Source organism: Zeugodacus cucurbitae, chromosome 2 (assembly GCF_028554725.1).
Source record: "Zeugodacus cucurbitae isolate PBARC_wt_2022May chromosome 2, idZeuCucr1.2, whole genome shotgun sequence".
Lineage (NCBI taxonomy): Eukaryota > Metazoa > Arthropoda > Insecta > Diptera > Tephritidae > Zeugodacus > Zeugodacus cucurbitae.
In genome coordinates, this window is record NC_071667.1 from 52,430,151 (window position 1) to 52,449,503 (window position 19,353).

Here is a 19,353-nt window from a genome sequence, read left to right on the forward strand (position 1 = left end):
AAAAATAAATAAAAAAACAACAATAAAATAGTAAGCCAGCAAATAAATGTCATATGCGTGTGTTGAACCAGCCGCCGCCAAAAAATTTGTACTTGCCGCAAAGCGCTGCGCATACACGCGCCTGCGACTGCGCACAATGTGCGATGTGAACGGACAGGACCTCCACGATTTTGTACATTTTTGGGCCGCTATTTAGCATAATTTCTTCTGTGTCTTTCCGTGTTGCTGCTGCACGTTGTTGTGGCGGTTGTTGGACGGACAACCATTCGTTCGGCCACTTGGTCGCTTGGCGGCGGCGTGATGCGCATTATTTAATAAATAATATTGATAATGGGCACCGCACCACACAAAAAGGCGGCAAATCGTCGCAAAGCCGTCGCTGAGTTGAACTTCAATGCTCATATTCGTCATAAAGCATATTTGTATGCAACATCTCTCGCGTGTGTTTATATGTGTGCTGCACACCGAACAATTGAATTTCGCAAAATATGCGCCAAAAAATTCTCAGCCTCAACCCGAAATGCTGGGCGTGCGTGTTCGCTGTGGCAATGCGTGCGCATGCGCATGCGCAACTCCAAACTTATGAATTTATGCATTGCGCGCGGCGCGCTTGTTGAAAGGTGCGCATACATTTATTATTGTTGTTCGCTACCCGCCACTCGCCGGTTCTCATGCGTTGCTTCGATGCTTCAATAAAATTTGTCGCAGTTTGTTGTTGCAGCCGCTTGCCTCCTTCGTTGTACGAATGTGTTGCCCAATTTTTTCTGCCCATTTCGCTTGCTGTGTTTTTGTGCGCCGTTTGCTTGCCACCGATTGTGATAAATGTCACAGCATAGTTATTTATTTTATGACATTCTTGTGGACCACTTCCAGTCACCAGCTCGGCTGGCGGGCCATTCTAAAGGCATTTCACGTAGGCGCTACATTTCAGCGACTTGTCAACGGTTTTTGCTGCATTTTACTGTTTCCCAACACACAGCTTCCTTGCTTCCTTTGCGCTTGTTTGCTTAGCTGGCGCATATTGCTGCCACTGGCCGGCTGTTGTTGCATGTTTTTCTGCCAAATTTGGCAACGCCGGTGGCATCTGCAGGCGTCTACACATCACAAAACTTGTCAATTTTAATGATTTCGCTGACGCTTGAACTGTCAAATCGTACCGCAGCGACCATGCCGATGTGTGGCATTTGTGGCATGTTGCACGTAAGTAGCAATAACAAGCTGCACAAATGAATCAATGCGAGAAAAAATATAATTTATTATTTGTTGTTGCTCATTATTAGTATTGGCACTTGTAGTTGCTAGCTGTAGCGTTTTTGTGGCATGCTGCATACTCGCGTTTACCGCGCTGTGTGTTTAACAAGTTGCTGCAACGCGTAATATTTAACGCCATGAAAAATGACGATCGCCACGTACGATTACATTTTTGAAACATGCACACGCAAAATATTGTTGTTGCATGGATATGTTGCAACATACAGTTGCTTGTGTGTATTGCCGGCAATTTTCAATGCGTTGCACGCACTCGTTTCATCGATTGCTGGGCAAACATGCCAACAAACAATAATGCAACCAACAACAACAACAAGTGCAACACATTGAAGATGGCATATTGCAACTTGTACATTTGTATACACGCTATATGTGACTGCTGAGGAAGCCATCATCGCCAGCTTAACAAGCCATAGTAGCGCTTGGCAGCCTTTTGGTGTGGACAGCTTTGCAACGCAAGCCTGCCATGTTGTTGTTGTTCTCCTTCCTTTACTAGCTGATTGCGCTAGCGATTGCTGTGGCATTGCTATGATTTGTGCGCGCTTGCCGTCATTTGAGTGCGCGTCAGACACTCGGTCGCGGCCGTACAACAGCTCACTTTGCTGCAACAGCTTGTATGTGTGTATGTATGTGCGCTATATTTTACAACTATATGCTATGTATATGATATTTTGCTCGTTGCTATATACAATTTTTTGCTGTTGTTGCACATGTTTTTGCTGACAACAATTAACGGCTGACAATGTGTGTGCGTGCAACACACTTCATTCTCAATCTTTTTGCAATATTTTACTTTTTTCTTAATTTTTATCTTTCGTTTATGTCTTCTGCCTCTTCTTTGTCCATTACTCCACCCAATAGTGACCATTGCAAAACGTTCACTGCTTTTCAATCACAAAATGGCGCACAGCTCTGTGCAACTGACAATGATTTGCTGCTCATTTGAGAAGCGTTAAATCTTGCCAAGTCCACCCGGAGCCGTACGAGTCATGGTCACAAATTTCTATGACAATAATTTATATAATAACGTTGACTCTGCTTTCTATTTCGCCTTTAGTTTCTATTGTTAGCAATGCTCACAAGCATTCTTGGTGGTCAGTGCCACCAACATATTGCCTCAAGTTGATTTAAGACTTGTCCATTGAAGTTGTCAGCTGTCAACTTGTCACACTTCAAATGCACAAATTTGCATATAGTAAATATGTATGCTGAGTAGCCGTGTGCAATATTGTTGACAAATGTGTATGGGAAAAATGTTGTTTGACTAGCATAGTGTTCAATTAGCGGTGTCGGAAGGTAAATATTTTATTGGAACAGTATTATTTGATTTGGTATTTAACTTTGATCTTTTTTTTTTGATTTTAAGTCAAGAAACTGACAAAAATATATTTTTTTTGTGATACTACAGAATGTTGTAGTTCTGTTAAATTGAGACATTAAAAAAATGCATATGTTTAAATAAAAAAATAATAAAATGTTTACGAGGAATCATATCTAGTTTAAAAAAGTTTACTTTTCGATCTCAGATTTACAGTTTTAGCTGTAAAAATCGTTAAATAATGCCCAAAAGTATGCAATTATTAAAAATGTTGCCTACATTTAGGCGTTTAGTTAAATAGAAATGGGTGTATTTGTCTACAGTATTCAAGAGACACAAATATTTCAGTGATAGTATGCTTATTTAATTTGAAGTTGGATCTATATACCAATATATATAAAGAAGTACTAAATAAAATATATAATAATAATATAATTTTAATTATTGCCTCAACGAAAAATTAAAAGAAATATAAATTACAAATACACTCATCTTTATATAGCAAAATGTACATACATATATACATACTGACATATGTCACAGTGCATACCAAAATGGCCACAAAAATGGCGCATTCGCTTGCTATGCAACACGGCTAGACTAGTGTCAGCAGAAAAAAGTGACACACAATAAAATGAAATAAAAGTAACGCACACAAATACACACATAACATACATACAAACAACAACAACGCCAACTCATTCACTGCCGTTTGCCTGCCTTGCACTTCCAGTTCCTTTGCCACAACTACTTTGCATTGCATTTGCTTGCCTCGATGGCTTTTTTTCGCAGTTGCTATTTTCCCATTTACTATTACGCCCCTCACCGCTTCGAAATGTTTTTCGACTCGCACTCATTCGCCAATGTTTTGTTTGCAACGATGTTGTCATGCTGCCGGCAAAAATGTTGTCGTTTTTTTGAAGCTTGATGTTATTGTTGTTGTGCCTGTAGTGCTATTTCGCTATGTTTTTACACAATGTACATATGTATGTTTATATACCGATGTACGTAAGTATATAAATGCAAAGCAGTAAAATGGCAAAAAAATTTCACACAGCAAAAATGCAACATGTCGCACATAATGTGAAAATTGCCTTTGGCCATGCCCAGCATTGTGTGTAAAAAACTATGAAGGTATAAATGCATCTATAAAAGTTATATGCAAATGTTGCTAGGCGGCAAGAAATCATGTGTAGGTAGTATAGTGTTACTTCCGACTAGCTCGAAATATATTTTGATGTGATATTTAAATGAGATTTTAGATTTTGATTTAATGTGCAACATCTCTGAAGACATTATTTTTTTTTCATTTAATTAAATTTAATAGAATTACAAATTTTTATTTTTTTACTTCAAAAATATTATTTTTACTTTTTTTTAAGCAAAAGTTTTCTCGAACTGCACCATTTGTAACTAGTTCAGAACTAGTATTGTAAATTTAATTCTTAACAAATAATTGCATAGATCTGCTGCTTTTGCTTCATTCAGAAACACACTTCAGTGAATAAGTCAACGCAACATGAATAGAGTAAATACACATTGCAACAACAACGATTAAAAAATGTGGCAAGCTAATAAAAAGGCAGACAAAATGCATACAAGCAACATACATATATGTGTATAGAATACATATTAACAAAAACATTTACATACGAAAAGCAAAGCAAAAAAAGTCGCACCACAAAAAATCGCATGAAATAAAGTTTGCAAAGTTGTTGACATTTTGGCACACCAACACCGACACTAACGCGTTGCTAATGCAACATGCCAAGCAAACTAACAACATGTTTAGAATGAGACAAAATGCAAACATGCGACGCCATGTATACAACCCCACACACTCTCACACGTGACTTTTGCGAATGTGCGCCTGGCTTGACACAATGCGGGCAAATGCCGCTTTATATGGCGTACTTTTTTAGGTGTCTGCCATGATTTACTGAGCTGCCGCACAAAATAAGCAAGCAGCGCTGTACAGCTGTATGAACTATGAATGCAGACAATACACTTTAGAACAACAAAAACAACAAGTGTGGCAGATTTCCATATTTTTATTTGGACTTTTCCTTAAGCGTTCTTCGAAGTGCTATAAATTTCTCTATAGCATTCGGCATTTTACATTTCTCGCGTCGGCTTTTAATTCACACCTTAGTGTAGTTGGCGGCGCGCTGCCACCTATTGTTGCACTGTTGCACATCTGTCTGAACTTTTGTTTGAACTTTTACGCTTGCGCCGCGCGGCATTGTTCTGGATTCTAGCGATTGTTTGCTAAGCTAAGCTACGATCTTTCTTTCTCTATATATTAAATATATGTATGTATATATATTTCTATATGACTGCAGTTAGTTTTATGAGATGCAGATAATAAATAATAAGACAGTTTGCATCATCATTATGTTGCGCATGCGTTGTCTGCCGACTTGTTAACTTTATCTGCTGTGAGAACTTTGCATTTATTGTTGTTATTGTTGTAAACGTATTGTTTTAAATATTATTTATTAGATATATCAGCGTCGCAGACAATTGCTAGAGTTAAGTTGGGTGTATTTTTGTTGAAGATGTTTAGTTGGAAAATAGATTTTATTACACAGGTGTTGACATAACATAGGCTCTTATATAGAATTATACATATAATCGGATATATTATAACTACTACTCTTATTAGAATTTAAAAAATATTATTTCGAAACTTCGAAAGTTCGAAAATTATTTCGAAAATTCGAATATTACTTCGAAAATTATTTCGAATTTTTATTTTTAAATCGAATTGTTAAAAAAAGTTATTCGAAAATTATTTCAATTTTTTTTCTATTAAAACGTTAAAAATATGAAATAACCTTTGCTATTACCACACCTCCACTTCAACTATTCCTCTATTAAATACATCTACTCTGCCACACCCCAACAGCTGAGCACTTTTTCGAGCTCATTAACTTCAGTTGCCGCTGTCGGCGCTGTCAAAGGCACAGGTTCAACATTTATTTGAGTTCTCTCACCTGTCCTGTCGGAAACGCGCGTGTATACTAACGACATAAGTATGTGTGTATGTGTTGGCTTTGTACGCGTATATTTCCATGTCGACGTGCATGTCCGACGATCAGCACAGTCGCACGTCTAGAATCTGTCATTCAAATGTCATGTCTTCAATAGCCAGCGTTAAGTAAAGCAGAGGCCGCCTTTGATACCAGCTTTGCTTTGTTGCGGACACAAATACATATACTATATACATATATACATATGTACAAATGTATGTCTCTAACGGCGAGTGTGAGTGCATTATCAGTGACAGTGGCCATCGCTTTTTCCAACAAACTCAATTAATTATGTCACTCACGGTGTGCAGAGCAGTAGAAGAAAAAATAACAACAACAACAAAAACAATAATAACAAACACTTCAAAGCGCGCTCAACAGCATAAGAAGCCTAAAATAAAAGCTAAGCTCCATTTCCTTCGTAGAAAAGCGCCGAACGTGGCAATTAAAAGGCGCTTCACTCCCTTTTTCAGCGGCTACCTCAATGACTCAATGGCCAAACTGTACGCTAGCTGCCAGCTGTCAGCCCCTTTTGGCTACCACATGCGGCGAGTGGCGTCCGACGGACCGTCCAGCTTTCTAGTGGCACTTAGCGGACGCTTTTTTTTCTTTAGAAAATTTGAACTGCAAATGGGCGGCGTTGTGACGTCTTAAAGTGCGCTACTTATAACAACTAGCTAGCTAACAACAACAACAACAATAACAACAGCAGCGCAAACTCAAGATGACGTTGTCAAAGCTTTGGAGCGCACGGCTGTCAAATGCTTTTAAAATGTCAGCCGTTGCCGGCGAATATAGAAAAAGGTGCAACAACAACAATGCAAATCAAAAGTGGTTGACCAGGCGGTAAATCTAGTATTTAGTTATTTAGTTTTTCCGCAACAATGTAGTTCGATTGGCAGCAGCAGTTGGTAGTTGTTGTTGCTTATGTGAGTAAATACATACATACATATATATGAATGTACATATGAATAAAATTATATTTATTTGCTAATAATATTTATTTACAATTGGCTGCAAAAAATTTATTTGTTTCAGCAACTCATAAATATTCCAGTACATACATACATATATAAACTGCCATTTATACATACATATATATATATGTACATACATATACATATCTTTGTTACCAACCGTGCTTGCGGTAAAATCACTTTGATCTGTCATTTAAAGCGTTCGCTCTGCGCTCACTGATTTTTAAGTGAAGTGTTACAACAATAGCAGCAACAACAGCCTGACTTATTAACAATAACAAAAGCGTAATCGTAGCAAATAATAAAAGCTAATAACAGTGGTTTTTATAGCTGTTTTTATTTGGCTGTCGTTTAGTTATTGTTTTTCGTAATTTTTTGTTGTTGTTATAATTTAATTTAATTTTTTTGGCTTTTCTGTATTTTTTTTTTCTACTTAATATGTATGACAGATATATTTAACGGCAGAGCGTGGCATTTGTCAGCGCTATCTTTTTGCAACCTAGGCGTGTCACAATTAAGGGGTTTGTGGGAATAAAATTTAAAAAAAAAATATATAAAAAATATTTTACAAAATCTTGATTTTTGCAAATTAAAAGATTTGAGAGCAATATAAAAATGCAAAACATTCATAAATTAAAAAAAAATTTTAATAAAAATTTTTCAATTCTGCAAATCTTTAAAAAATACAATTTAGATATTTACAAAGTATCATTAATTCAATTAATTACATTACATAATCTGAAAAGCTCCATTACACTTCACACCATTTAGTTATCAGCAATCGATCTGCTTGCCATATAGAGAGAGAGCGAGAGCATATGTCAATGCAGCATTTAATTTGGGTAAAAGGTGTCATCAAACACTTCCTACTGCTGCGCGAAGTAGATAATCGCGCACAAAGAGACTGCGTTCGCGCCATCAAAGGCGGCGCACAAATCAAGCAAATGCATTTCAATTAGTGAAATGAAGTCGACACATAATCAACGCGTAGATAAAGTAAGACAGTAAATAGCAAGAGGAGAGGGAGAGAGAGAACGGGAGCAATGCAAAGCCAAAGGATGACGAGATGAATGTATTAAAAAAAGAAACAACAAAAAACAGCTGCTTTACGAACGTTCCAATTGACAAAGCGAGTGGCAAAAACCGTACAAAAACAAACTGTCCGCTTTAAAATGGCGAAAAACCGCTGACAGCTTTTCAAATGAAACTCGCAAATGGAAGCGTAAAAGCAAAGAAGCAGATAGCAAATGAAATGGATTTTGTATAGCCGGTGATGAGCGCCGAAATACACTGATATCGAGTGAGCAAAGTGTGAAGTGGAACCTTTTTCGGACACTATGCTACACAGAAAAAAATACATACAAACACACGCTCTGCTGCCGGGGAGGGTCCTCAAAGCGAAGTAGCGCACAAAAGCCGCTTTAATCTATTTGATGAGATCTCATTTGAATGTGATAGAGCGCACAAACGGATATAAAGATAGATTAGACTGTGCCGCACTAGCACAAACATACATATACATACATACATACACACATATATACATATAAAATATAAAGGAAAGGAATCCCAAGCATTGAAAATGAAATCCTGCCGGCACACAAAATCTCTTGGCTAAAATAAAATTGTAACCGAAAGCGAGAAAATCGCGATAAGGCGTAAATGAAATTGTGGCAGCTTAGCCGAGGCAGCAGCTACTCACATGCAATTGAAAAGCGAGTTGGTTGTTGCAAGAGCGCTGTGAATGCCTGAAAATGTTACTTGCCACAGCGTTAAAGAGAAAGATGAGCGGGGAAAAAAATTAAAAATCACTAAAAGGATTGCATTTTGTATATCTATGACAAAAGCAACAACAACAAAAACACATAAAATTGGTGTAAAAATAACCACAAGGATCTGCAGCATGAGAGCGGAGAGACATTGCGAAAGCAAGAGAGAGACAAAAGAAAATACAAAAAAGTAGTGCTTTTTCGCAAATTAAATTCACACTTTGCTTTCCATTTTCGCATTTTATTTCACTTTATTGTTATTGTTATTTTTGTTGTTATTTCTATTGTATATAAAAAACGCTTTTGTTCCAAATAATACGATTTTATAATGGCGGCAATCTCATAGCACAGCACACTGCTGCACTCAAACGCTCAGACAGCTACCGTTATCAGCGCGCACAAATCAAATGCGCCGGAGCAAAGGATTAAAGTGTCATTGTAGCGAAATGTAACGAGTGGCGAGAGAAAGGAATATAAAACCCTGCGACAATCAATGAGAAATGTGTTGATGAGTTGTGTGTGTGAAAACAGAAACTGCGGTGTGGATGAGCGTGTCATTGCTTGTTGCCGCAAATGAGCGATGCTTATCGCGCGGGATTTGCCAGTGACATGCCAGTTGATTAGAGCGTGAGCGTTCGCAGGCGATTGCAACAAGGATAAAAACTAATTGCTATTATACTATATGAAAATGCCTGTATGTATACTTTCCTGCTTGCCACAAGTCCTTAAAAACCGCATTGGGTCAAAGTTCAGCTGCATCCGCCAGCCAGCAAACTGTAATCAATCATAAAGCAACTGCAAGAGTGAGGAAGCACAACAAAAAGTGTTGCCCTAAAATTCACTTTACATCACCTTGGCTGCTAACCACCTTTCAAGGATATGTAATGCATCTGCTTAGCCGGCTAACTCATTTTTCTGTCAAATATTTCCTTAAATGCAAGACAAATGCACACACTTGTCCCTCACACAAATTGAATCGTAACGAATTGTAATGTAATATTTTTTTACAGTTGCTTATGAATGTCCGTTTTTCTTGTTTTTGTAATTTATAACCTGCCGTTATATAGCTGCTTGCTGGCACTAATCGCTACGCAGGTTTCACCTGCTCGGTCGCGCCGAATGAGTTGTAGGTGATCCTTGCTGCAGCCGACCGCTTCTTGTCGCTCACTTCGCTCTTCGCTTGCATAATACACTTAATGTTTGGTAGTTTTTGCTTCCCGGGGCGTTGATGTGCTAATATGTTCGTAAAGGAATTGTTTATATATTTGAGTGTACAGTGTTGTACTGTAAAATAGCAGAATAATTTGAAAGCAAACTAAAAAAAAATTAAAATAACAGTAAAAATTAGAATTTGAAACATTTTTGATGAATTTATTTAAATAAATATTAATTAGAATGCAAAATTTAAGGAGTCTAAAATTTCTGAATATTTTTTAGTTTTTTTAAAATAGTCAAAACTGTTTTTAGAAAAAAATTTAAAAGCATACAAGCATATTTTTTTAACAAAAAAAAATTAGATAATGTTAAGAACATTAAAAAAAAGTAATTTAAAAAAAATTTTGCACACAACTGTACCTATAGCAGAACCAGCAGAAAAAACATCTTTAAAAATATAAGTAGAAGCAATTGTTAAAAAAATATATATCAAGAAAATACTCACTTTTCGGCGCGTGCCACAGAGTATACGCACACAAGTAGTCGTTGCTCCATTCATGCCACAACTGCAGCTGTAAAAGACTACTCTCTTTTCATACAACGTTGTCCGCTCTGACTCGCAGCCTGTCTGCTTTGTTACTTTGCGGCATCCGCTTAGTCCCCACCAAGCGATGACGATACACCTGCTCCAAATTAAAAACGCTTCAATGCGGCAACCGCACGCTGCAGGCTGCGGCAGTCACATATATTTGTTGTTTTTTTTTACAACTAAGTTAGTCGCAGGTTATGCACCCCAAGCGCGCCGCATTTATGCTTCTGCTATGTAGGTGTGTTGCTGAAGTACCACCAAAGTGTGGTAACTATAAAGTATAACAGTTTCTTGTTGGTGGCGTGCAACAAAAGTATCGCGTAACTGCCACAAAAACCGCGAGCACTTGTACGCTGGGTCAGCGCATGCGGACACCTTGACTTTGAAGGCGCGCACTCGCACACACTCACCTACATATCTATGTACTATGTACGCTGTATTACTTCCGACTTGTTTGTTTTAATTATTGCTATTATTCACTAGTAGATTTTTTTTCGCCTTGCTGCTGCTGCTGCTGCCGCACACCTTGTTGCATTTTGTTCGGTTGCACTTCTGTTTGGCATTGCTTATTTGTGTTCGTTGGCGGCGACTTTGCGTGCCACTGTCTTGTTGCAAATAATATAAATATTGCTCATTTTTATTATTAACGGCAAACTGAAACAATAAAGTGGCACACATACTTACTTTTGTAAGCAGCAACGCGCTTGTTGCAAGTGTCTTCATGTGCCGCGCAATCCACAGAAATATTGAATTATGTGCGCGGCACGCCTGCGCATACTAAGCAGCCAGCCGCATGGTATTCATAATCACATAAATTAGCTGCAGTAATAAAAGAGCTATTCCAATTGAATGTGCGAAAATGTTCTTTATCGCCTGATATTTGAATTTATGGCAGCGCATTTTTTGCATAAATATTTAATTGTTTAACATTTACATGCATTGAATTCCAACTTTTCATGCATTTTTTGATCGCTTTTGCCCAACTCAAGCTTCTCTCTTCTCTTTATATACATATATATTCGTATGTGTGTGTTTGTTAGCTGCTTGCCACACATTAATAATAATCGCACCTTTAATGCCGCTAAAGTGCAATTGCATGTCCCGCTATCTGGGCATGTCAATCGCATTTATGATAATTCAATCTGCTCGAATCACACGTCACACATACTTACTTACATGCATATCTATGTATTTGCATTAATTTACTTTGATTTGTTGTTGTTGTGTTCGCGGGTGTTACTAGCGTTAAATATGATTTATTCAATTTAAATTACTTGCGAATTAGTTGGATAAATAATAACTTGTATTTAAGCGTTAAATGGATATTTGTGCTGAATGCCGTTGAAAGTGGGTCGCAAAGGTTGAGATTAATTGCAGACAAATGACACGAATGTGAGTTATATGGAGTGTATAAATATCAGTTATTATGCGTAATTGTATTAATTGAAGATATGTATATTAGAATGGAAAGAATGTAGTAGGTGAGAGAATGCAATAACGGAATACTATAAAGAATTGCATAATTTTATTTGAGAGAAAATAACTATAGTAAATGTTAACTTTTAATATTAAGCATGAAAGCTTGAGCTTTGTATGAGTGACAGCTTTCTAGATATACATGTATTATATTTACATTTGTTATATACTGCTCTAAGCATCTAAAAATATACATAACTATTAAGCACAAAAACTTGAATGTAACAATGTTGAAAGCTCATAAAATATTTATAAGCATGTTTATAATGCTGTTATGTAGTCTAAGGTCAATGAAAACATTTTAAAATAAACACTCTGTGAAAGCTCATTTTTGTATGAAAGCTTACAGTGAAAGCTCTTCCATAAGTAAAGTGGGATATGCTTATTTATACATGACTCAAATACAAAAAAAAAATAAAAAAAATGCAAAATTTTAAGATTTTAAGTGAAAGCTCAAAAGCTCTACAAAAAATGTTCTAAAGTGAAAATTTTAAAAGCTTGTACATTATCTAATATTTTAAAATAAACGCCTTTTTCTTAATTTCTTTACAATATGAATCGAACGAACATTACTATAGCAATCAACAAATTGCAACAATTTCCATTTTTCCTTGCAACTTCAATGACTTTCACACATTTCTACATATTGTCTTCAATTTTCCAGTGATTAAATATCCAACACCCAGTTTGGCGTTTGCTTAGCGGGTTTTTCACGCTACACAAAACCGCTAATTTGCGGCGAAATTACAAATTGTGCACACGCACCAAGCAATCGGTGGAAAACCCTATTAAGACATGAAAAAAGCAATTTCTATGCGCTTTATAAATATATATTTGGGTATACAATTACACACAAGCAAAAAAAGTGATATGCAATCACTGCTGCACACCACACGCACCGCCGCCAAGCGCACAGTTACGACTTAATTTCTCAGCAGCAAGCTTATCAGCGCAGCATCACACACATCATAAATTGACACCTTATTAATTTACGGCTGCGAAAAAAATCCAGAGTTATTAATATGGATGTGTATATGTGCACATGCGCTTCAAAAATTGCCGTAACAATTCGCACGTTGTGCGGCTTTGACTGTGTATGTGTATGAGATGTGTATGCAATTAAAGTGGCTGCAATAAAAATATAAAAAAATAAAAAAAAAATATTAAAAATGCAAGTAAGTTGTATATTTTTGCACATTCCACAACAACAACACACAACTCGTATTATTTAATATTTTTTGTTTTTGCTGTTTTCTTAGCCACTTTTTTTTAATTTTTATTTTGTTGCTCGCAACCAAACTATAATTTGCAACTTGCAACCTGTGCAAATTATACTTCGAACTATTGCATTAAGGACGCGCACACTGTTGTAGTTGTTGTTGTGGCAAGCTTGTTTGTTCGAGTGACTCCCTTTGCACGTCGAAATAATTTTTGAATGCACTATGTGTTGCTGTATTTCCTTTTCCATGCCTCAAATCAAGTGTTTTGTACTGATTTCCGTGAACGCCATGCAGTTGGCGCAAATGTGGCAAGTGTTGCGGCAAATGTGTGAACACGAGTGCGCGCCTTTTTTAGGTGCAACAAATTATGTGCTCATGTTTCGGGTACTCTTATTTATATATTTTTTTGTTATTTTTGTTAAATTTTTACTGTTCACATGATCGCTTTTCGCAATAAACCAATTGTTAAGTCATCAACTGGCGCAAATCAATAGTTTTATTTTTGAAAAAGTTTAATATATATGAAAAATCGGCTGAACGTGTTGTGATCACGTGAGATCGCGCCCAGTGATCGATCAACCCGCCGAACAATTGCCGAGCGTCCAGCTATCACTGCCATAAATCCATTTGTTTGTTTGTCCGTCTGCTGGTTTAATATTTAGACAAGACAACACCAACAAAAATCCATTCAAAATTGTACATGTATTTTAATTCAATAATCATTTTCACTGCTGATCACCTGCGCTACCCGAAATCGCACACACTCGCAGAGTCCCTAATAAAATATGAGACAGAAACTAAGAAAATGAAAAAAATAAAATTAAAGAATCAAAAAAAAGCAATGTGTAAGCGCAAGCGAAAACCACCTGAAGCCACTTAGCTCAAGCGAACGCGTCGCAGGCAGGCAGCACGGATGGCCATGCCACAATTGCTGCCACATAATAGCTATAATCAGGCACACGTACATATAATATTGGCTAAAGAACTGTTATTAGGATAATCAAATGGGAATTATCAAGCGCAACGATCGACAAGATGCAGCAGCGGCAGTCCGAACAGCGCTCACTACAGCAGCTAACAACAACGTCAGCACAGCAGCAGCAACCACTGTGTTGACTGTCGCTCCAGCAGCAACATATAATGCCAGTAAGATGAATAATGTTGCTGCTGCTGCTGTTGTCCACTTTGTTGCCGTTGTCTGCCTGCGCTAGTGCCGGCTGCCGTCTTGACAGTGGCTCATCTTTTTCGCGATCTGTGTTGAAGTGCGTCGCTGTTGTGGCGATATTATTGCTCTGCTATTTTATGGCCAATATTAAATGTTATTAAATATTTTTTTTATATTTGTTGCCATTTCGTACACCACCAGCAACCACATAATCAATCACAAGCGCATAATCCATCACGATCTGTTGTGTTGTAAGACAAGGCTTGTTGTAATGATTGTGCCACAGTGGCAGTAGTTTGTATGTGGCACATTGTATAGGTTAATATAAATTACCAAAGGAAGCAATGCAATTGATTGTTCAAAGAAAGTTGCGAATAGTTGTTGTTGTACTGTGTTATGTAAGAATAAAGAGCCGAAAAAATCACCGAAATTATTTGTATAATATTTTTATCCTTTAAGAAACTGTAGCTCTATATAGTTACTGGTATAAGTTTAGTACAATAAATTAGTACAGTCCTTAGTGTTGACTTTTTCACTTCTAATATCATTAATCTATGAAAACACGTTTTAGTATGCACTTCTATGCTTTCTTTTTCACTTTTAGTAACTAGTAAGTTTTAGTACTATTGACTTTCTGGTACTATAACTACTGTTCTTATTACTGAAAAAGTAATAAATTATTAGTACAACTATGTATAATTATTATTTTTGACAATTTAGCAATATAAACTCATAATTCAAGCTAATGCTACACGTTTTCAACAATTTACTGCTAAATTTTCTAGTACGTTTTCTACTACCTTTTCTACTACTATTTTGTTAGGCTGTTTATAGTAATAAATTTTCATAATTATCTTATCAAATTGTATTTCATTACTCAAAAAATGAATTTTAAACATATTTCGTATTTTTTAAAGCATTTAATGGTATTTATATTACACAAAGGCTTGCCACTTTTCAGTAAGATAAGCTACTCTAAAAACGTAACACAGCAAATCTGCCTTTTTTAAACAGTAACAGTACACAGCAGCGATTAACCATTCGCAATCCACTTCATTTGCTATGCTACTAGCGTTGCATTAGCACTCACACACACACATACGCGCATGTGCCACACAACATATGAATTGAAGTTATTATTTGCCGCTCAAGGCTTAAAATCAATGATAATAATGATAATAGCATTGCATTTCGCCTGCCAGACAAACGTTTGCAGTATGTGTTGCACGACAGGACCCCAGCAAATTGCAACAATAACAGGACAGTTGATGCGGAAAACCATATTGTTGCAAGTTGCTGGCAACACAGCTGCGCCTGCCTGATGCTTGGCATTAATAGTTTGCACTCAACAAACTGTGGCAACGCAAAATTATTACAAAAAAAATTAAACTTAAACATTACAAAATAAGCATAATCCAAATATATATAATGCAACATAAAGCGCCAACAGCATGCCACATAAATCTCACTTGGTGTCTGCTAAATTATACATTTCGAAAAGCATTAGCTTGCAACGCTACTAGGTACAAACGTTTGCGCGTTGCTGAGGTGCAACACAACAACAAAATGAAATCAAAGTGGAAATGGGAGCAAATGCGGCATGAATCATGCCAAGTGCCTGCCACATGGTCGGACAGCAGAAGCTGCAATTGGCGGCAGTTCTTGACAACACGCGGTGGCAGCTTTGTTGTTGTAGACGCATTAACGCGCACACTAACGCCGCACAGTAATCTCCTTACTTGCTGCCACACAAATGCTGCAAGTGTTTTAAATATGCGGTATGTGTGTGTGCAACGGCGGCTTGATCGATCTCCGCATGGCTTAGGGATAAAGTTTAACGCGATTGTTTATGATACAAATTAAACAATTTATGACAATGCACACGCCGCATTGTGCCAGCCACAAAATTCGCCGTAATGCCGACGTGTATACGAGTGTGTTGCCACCAGAGCACTTGCCGCCGCAGCAGCGCCTTTGTATGCAAAACAACTCGCTCTGCAAGTGGTGCACGACACACGGCATTGTGTTGTTGTGGCGGCAGGCAAGCAAGTTGAATGACGTTCGGTGGCTCATACACACACACATACACACAGAGAAGCTGAAGGCGAATTTATACTGTGTGGTGCGATCAATCGAACGATCGGCCGTTCGTACGTACGATCGATGGCTTTGCCGCTGCCGCAATATGGGTTGTGGCAGCTTTGCATGGCACTCCACCGGACAGTCTGCTACAATTGGACGCTGCTATACAGCCGTGGCCATAAATTATTTATTGCACACATTGTTGTTGTTGCCACAAATTTTTAAAACGTCATTTATTATAGAAATTTTATCGCTTCTGGTCTCTCAGCACGGCGACCTCCGCCTCCGAAAATTGTTGTATTGTAATTTTTCGCGCGTAATTTTATTATCGCGCACACATTTTTTTCGGCGTTGGCTTTTGAAATAAATTTTCCCATAATTGATTTAATGCGCGCGATTATCTTTAATTTATGTAAACATATACATACACAGTTATACAGTTATGCAAAATAATTATATTTGCCGCCTTTTTTGTTTATTAAATATCGTAATTTTAATATTGTTGTTGTTGTTTTGTAATATATGTATCTATAATCGATTGTTTTCTCTGTTGTCGTTGCAGCATCCCGTATGCCATCGTCCCATACATCACCGCAAGTGTGTCGGCCGCACTTTCATCCGCCCCTCGGTTCGTGGCTTACCAGCGAGCATAAATCATTCGCACCCGCCAGCCCATGGGGCAGTCCGTTTGCATGCCCCCAGGATCCGCAAGTGGACCATAAGGTCGGCCAAATTGGCCAAAGCCATCAGACGACGGCGGGCCAACATTCATTTCCATTCCCACCGACACCGCCAAAGGATTCCACACCCGATTCAGTACAAACCGGTCCATCAGAGTATCAGGTAAGCGCAATCGAAGTGATGCCAAAGAATAATTGTAGAAAATTAAAATTATTATTTTAGAGATCAACTTAGAATATATTTATTTTAAAATAACTTAAAAAATTAACAAGATCTATTTTTTTCCAATATTTCATTACGCTCTCTCTTGTTCTCACCAACAGGCCGTTGTGAACGCGTTCATGCATCAGGCGCAATCGACCGGCACTACCTCAATAGCGGACACGAGTTGTGCGCTGGACATCAAACCCGCCATACAAAATGGACTCGGCAGTCTGACGCATAACGGCAGTCAGCAATCGTCGGCGGCGCCAAAGCAGCGTGAAGGTACTAACAACAACAACAACAATAATAATAATAACACAAATAACAACAACAATACAGCGAACAACGGTAGTTCGCACAACAACAACAGCGGCAGCAATAACAACAGTAGCGCGAACAATAATAACAACAACAATAATAGCGGCTCCGCCACCAACAACAGCAGTCACAATGTACACGCACACACCTCCAGCGCCAATACCATCTCCGCCCTGAACGGCTCGAGCCTCTTCGATGGCACCGCGCAAGCGCACTACGCCAACAGTCTGGGCAATAGCAGCAGCAGTAGTGGACTCGGTGTGGGTCTCGGCGGTAATGGTCTGACAGCGAATACGTCACTTGGCAGCGCTGGCAGCAGCGCGAGCGCAATGGGCGGTTATGATGGCACATATGCCTCGTATGCGGCACATCATCATTTGGCCAACACCTCAGCGGCGGTGGCACATCATCAGGCGGCCGCTGCAGCAGCGGCGGGTATGTTTCAAAGTTCCTCAATGGCAGCGGCGGCGGCGGCGCGCCACAGCATGTCGGGCGGTCATCATACGCATCATCATATGATGGGTGGTGGCGCGTCGACGGGTGTGTCGTCTGGGCTGGGGCAGAGTCATGGTGGTATTGGTGGTGGTAATGGTATTAGTGGCGGTGGCGGCGGCAGCAGCGGCGGTGGTAGCCTTGGCTTGGGTGGCCTGAACGGTGGCAGTTTGGGTGGCAATATGTCGGCTAGTCATGGGCATGGACATGGTCACGGGCATAGCCATCATACGCACAGTCATGCGCACAGCCATAGTCAGGATGTGAAGCCGGCGCGTACGAAACCGAGAACCAGTGCGGGTAAGCAAGACAAAAAACTAACCCATTTCATATGCAAATGTGATGGTGTGGGTGAATAATATTTGTATGTCAAACAGAAGTGGTGTTGTGCCTATGATTACTTTAATTAAACTCGAAATTATTACGGAGTAATTATTTGTGTATTTGGTGTAATTGAAAAATTAATAAATTTTGGTCATCATTACTTGTTAAGTAATTGAGATAATTAGTGATATAAATATTGAAACTTTAACAGTAAAGTTTTATCATAAAATTAAAAAATTAAAGTAATGATTATGTAATCATTAAATTTAAAAGTAATCGTTCAAGTAACTTTTATTATTAATAAAGTAATCATAGGTACAACTATGCTCAAAACATGCATTACTAATACCATTACCCTTTTCGTTATTCAGTAAATGTTTTTACTAACACAAATATTATTTAAGTTTATATATTTTTTTCAGTATATTTAATTTTTAATGATTTTAAATTATTTTTTTATTATAATTATTCATGTGTATATATGGAAAAACAATATTTATGTGCACTTAAGGGTTAATAATGCAAGGGTTTAACTTAAAGGAAAGGAAAAGTTTGAAATACACTGCAAAGAACGGCGAGAATATAAAAAATATCTAAATATTGTAGCGTGAAGAAATCGTTTGACTGAAACTAAAAAATAATAATATTCAATAATATCAAATCTTATATATAATAATAATTTCATACAATTACACGAACTAATCCCGAATAATCATATATAAAATAATAACAGTACATTTTGAGTCTTTCTTAAGCAAAATATTGAAACTTGAAGAGCGCTTGCTCTAAATATGTTGAAAGAAAAAAGACGACATCTCCACCCGCATTCGTGACTTTTCGTGAGAATTTCACTCACTTGACTTTTAGCTCCTTTCGAGTGCTGCCACTTCAAAATGAAGTTGCAATGCATCTCAACTATTTGCGGTACGCAGCAGCGCTTATCTTACAGTCCACTTGTCTGCTTAAGTCAGTTTCCGTTCCATTTCTTTCGGCTCAGCTTCAGCGCAAAAGGAAATGCGAAAATATTTTCCCGCACTTAAACATGCACAATAAATCGCAAGCGTTCATGCCCGCTCTCAGTCAGCGCTCAAGCGCTTAACTCTTCACTTACGCGCTTCCGCATGCCAGTCAACAAAGCGTTGCACGGCGCTGCAGTCAAGCTGTGCTTATGCAAATTGCCAGCGAGCGAAAGGTATTTAACTTTAATTTTGTTGTTGTTGTTGTTGTTGCCTTTAATGTGTGACGATTTTTATGCGCGTGCGAAAATTCGCAATGACAACGC

At 38.0% G+C, this 19,353-nt stretch overlaps 1 protein-coding gene across 4 annotated transcripts in view; it reads left to right on the forward strand.

Annotated features, from left to right (window-relative positions):
• Positions 1-19,353, forward strand: part of LOC105214224 (GATA-binding factor C) — a 95,006-nt gene that overhangs the window by 29,914 nt on the left and 45,739 nt on the right. For 3 of the 4 annotated variants that reach the window (XM_011187517.3, XM_054233692.1, XM_054233691.1), the window contains exons 3-4: positions 16,615-16,895; positions 17,057-18,047. In XM_011187517.3, coding sequence (XP_011185819.1) covers positions 16,615-16,895; positions 17,057-18,047 — 1,272 coding nt within the window. The remainder of the gene's footprint in view (positions 1-16,614; positions 16,896-17,056; positions 18,048-19,353) is intronic. The other variant, XM_054233702.1, reaches the window with a different exon arrangement.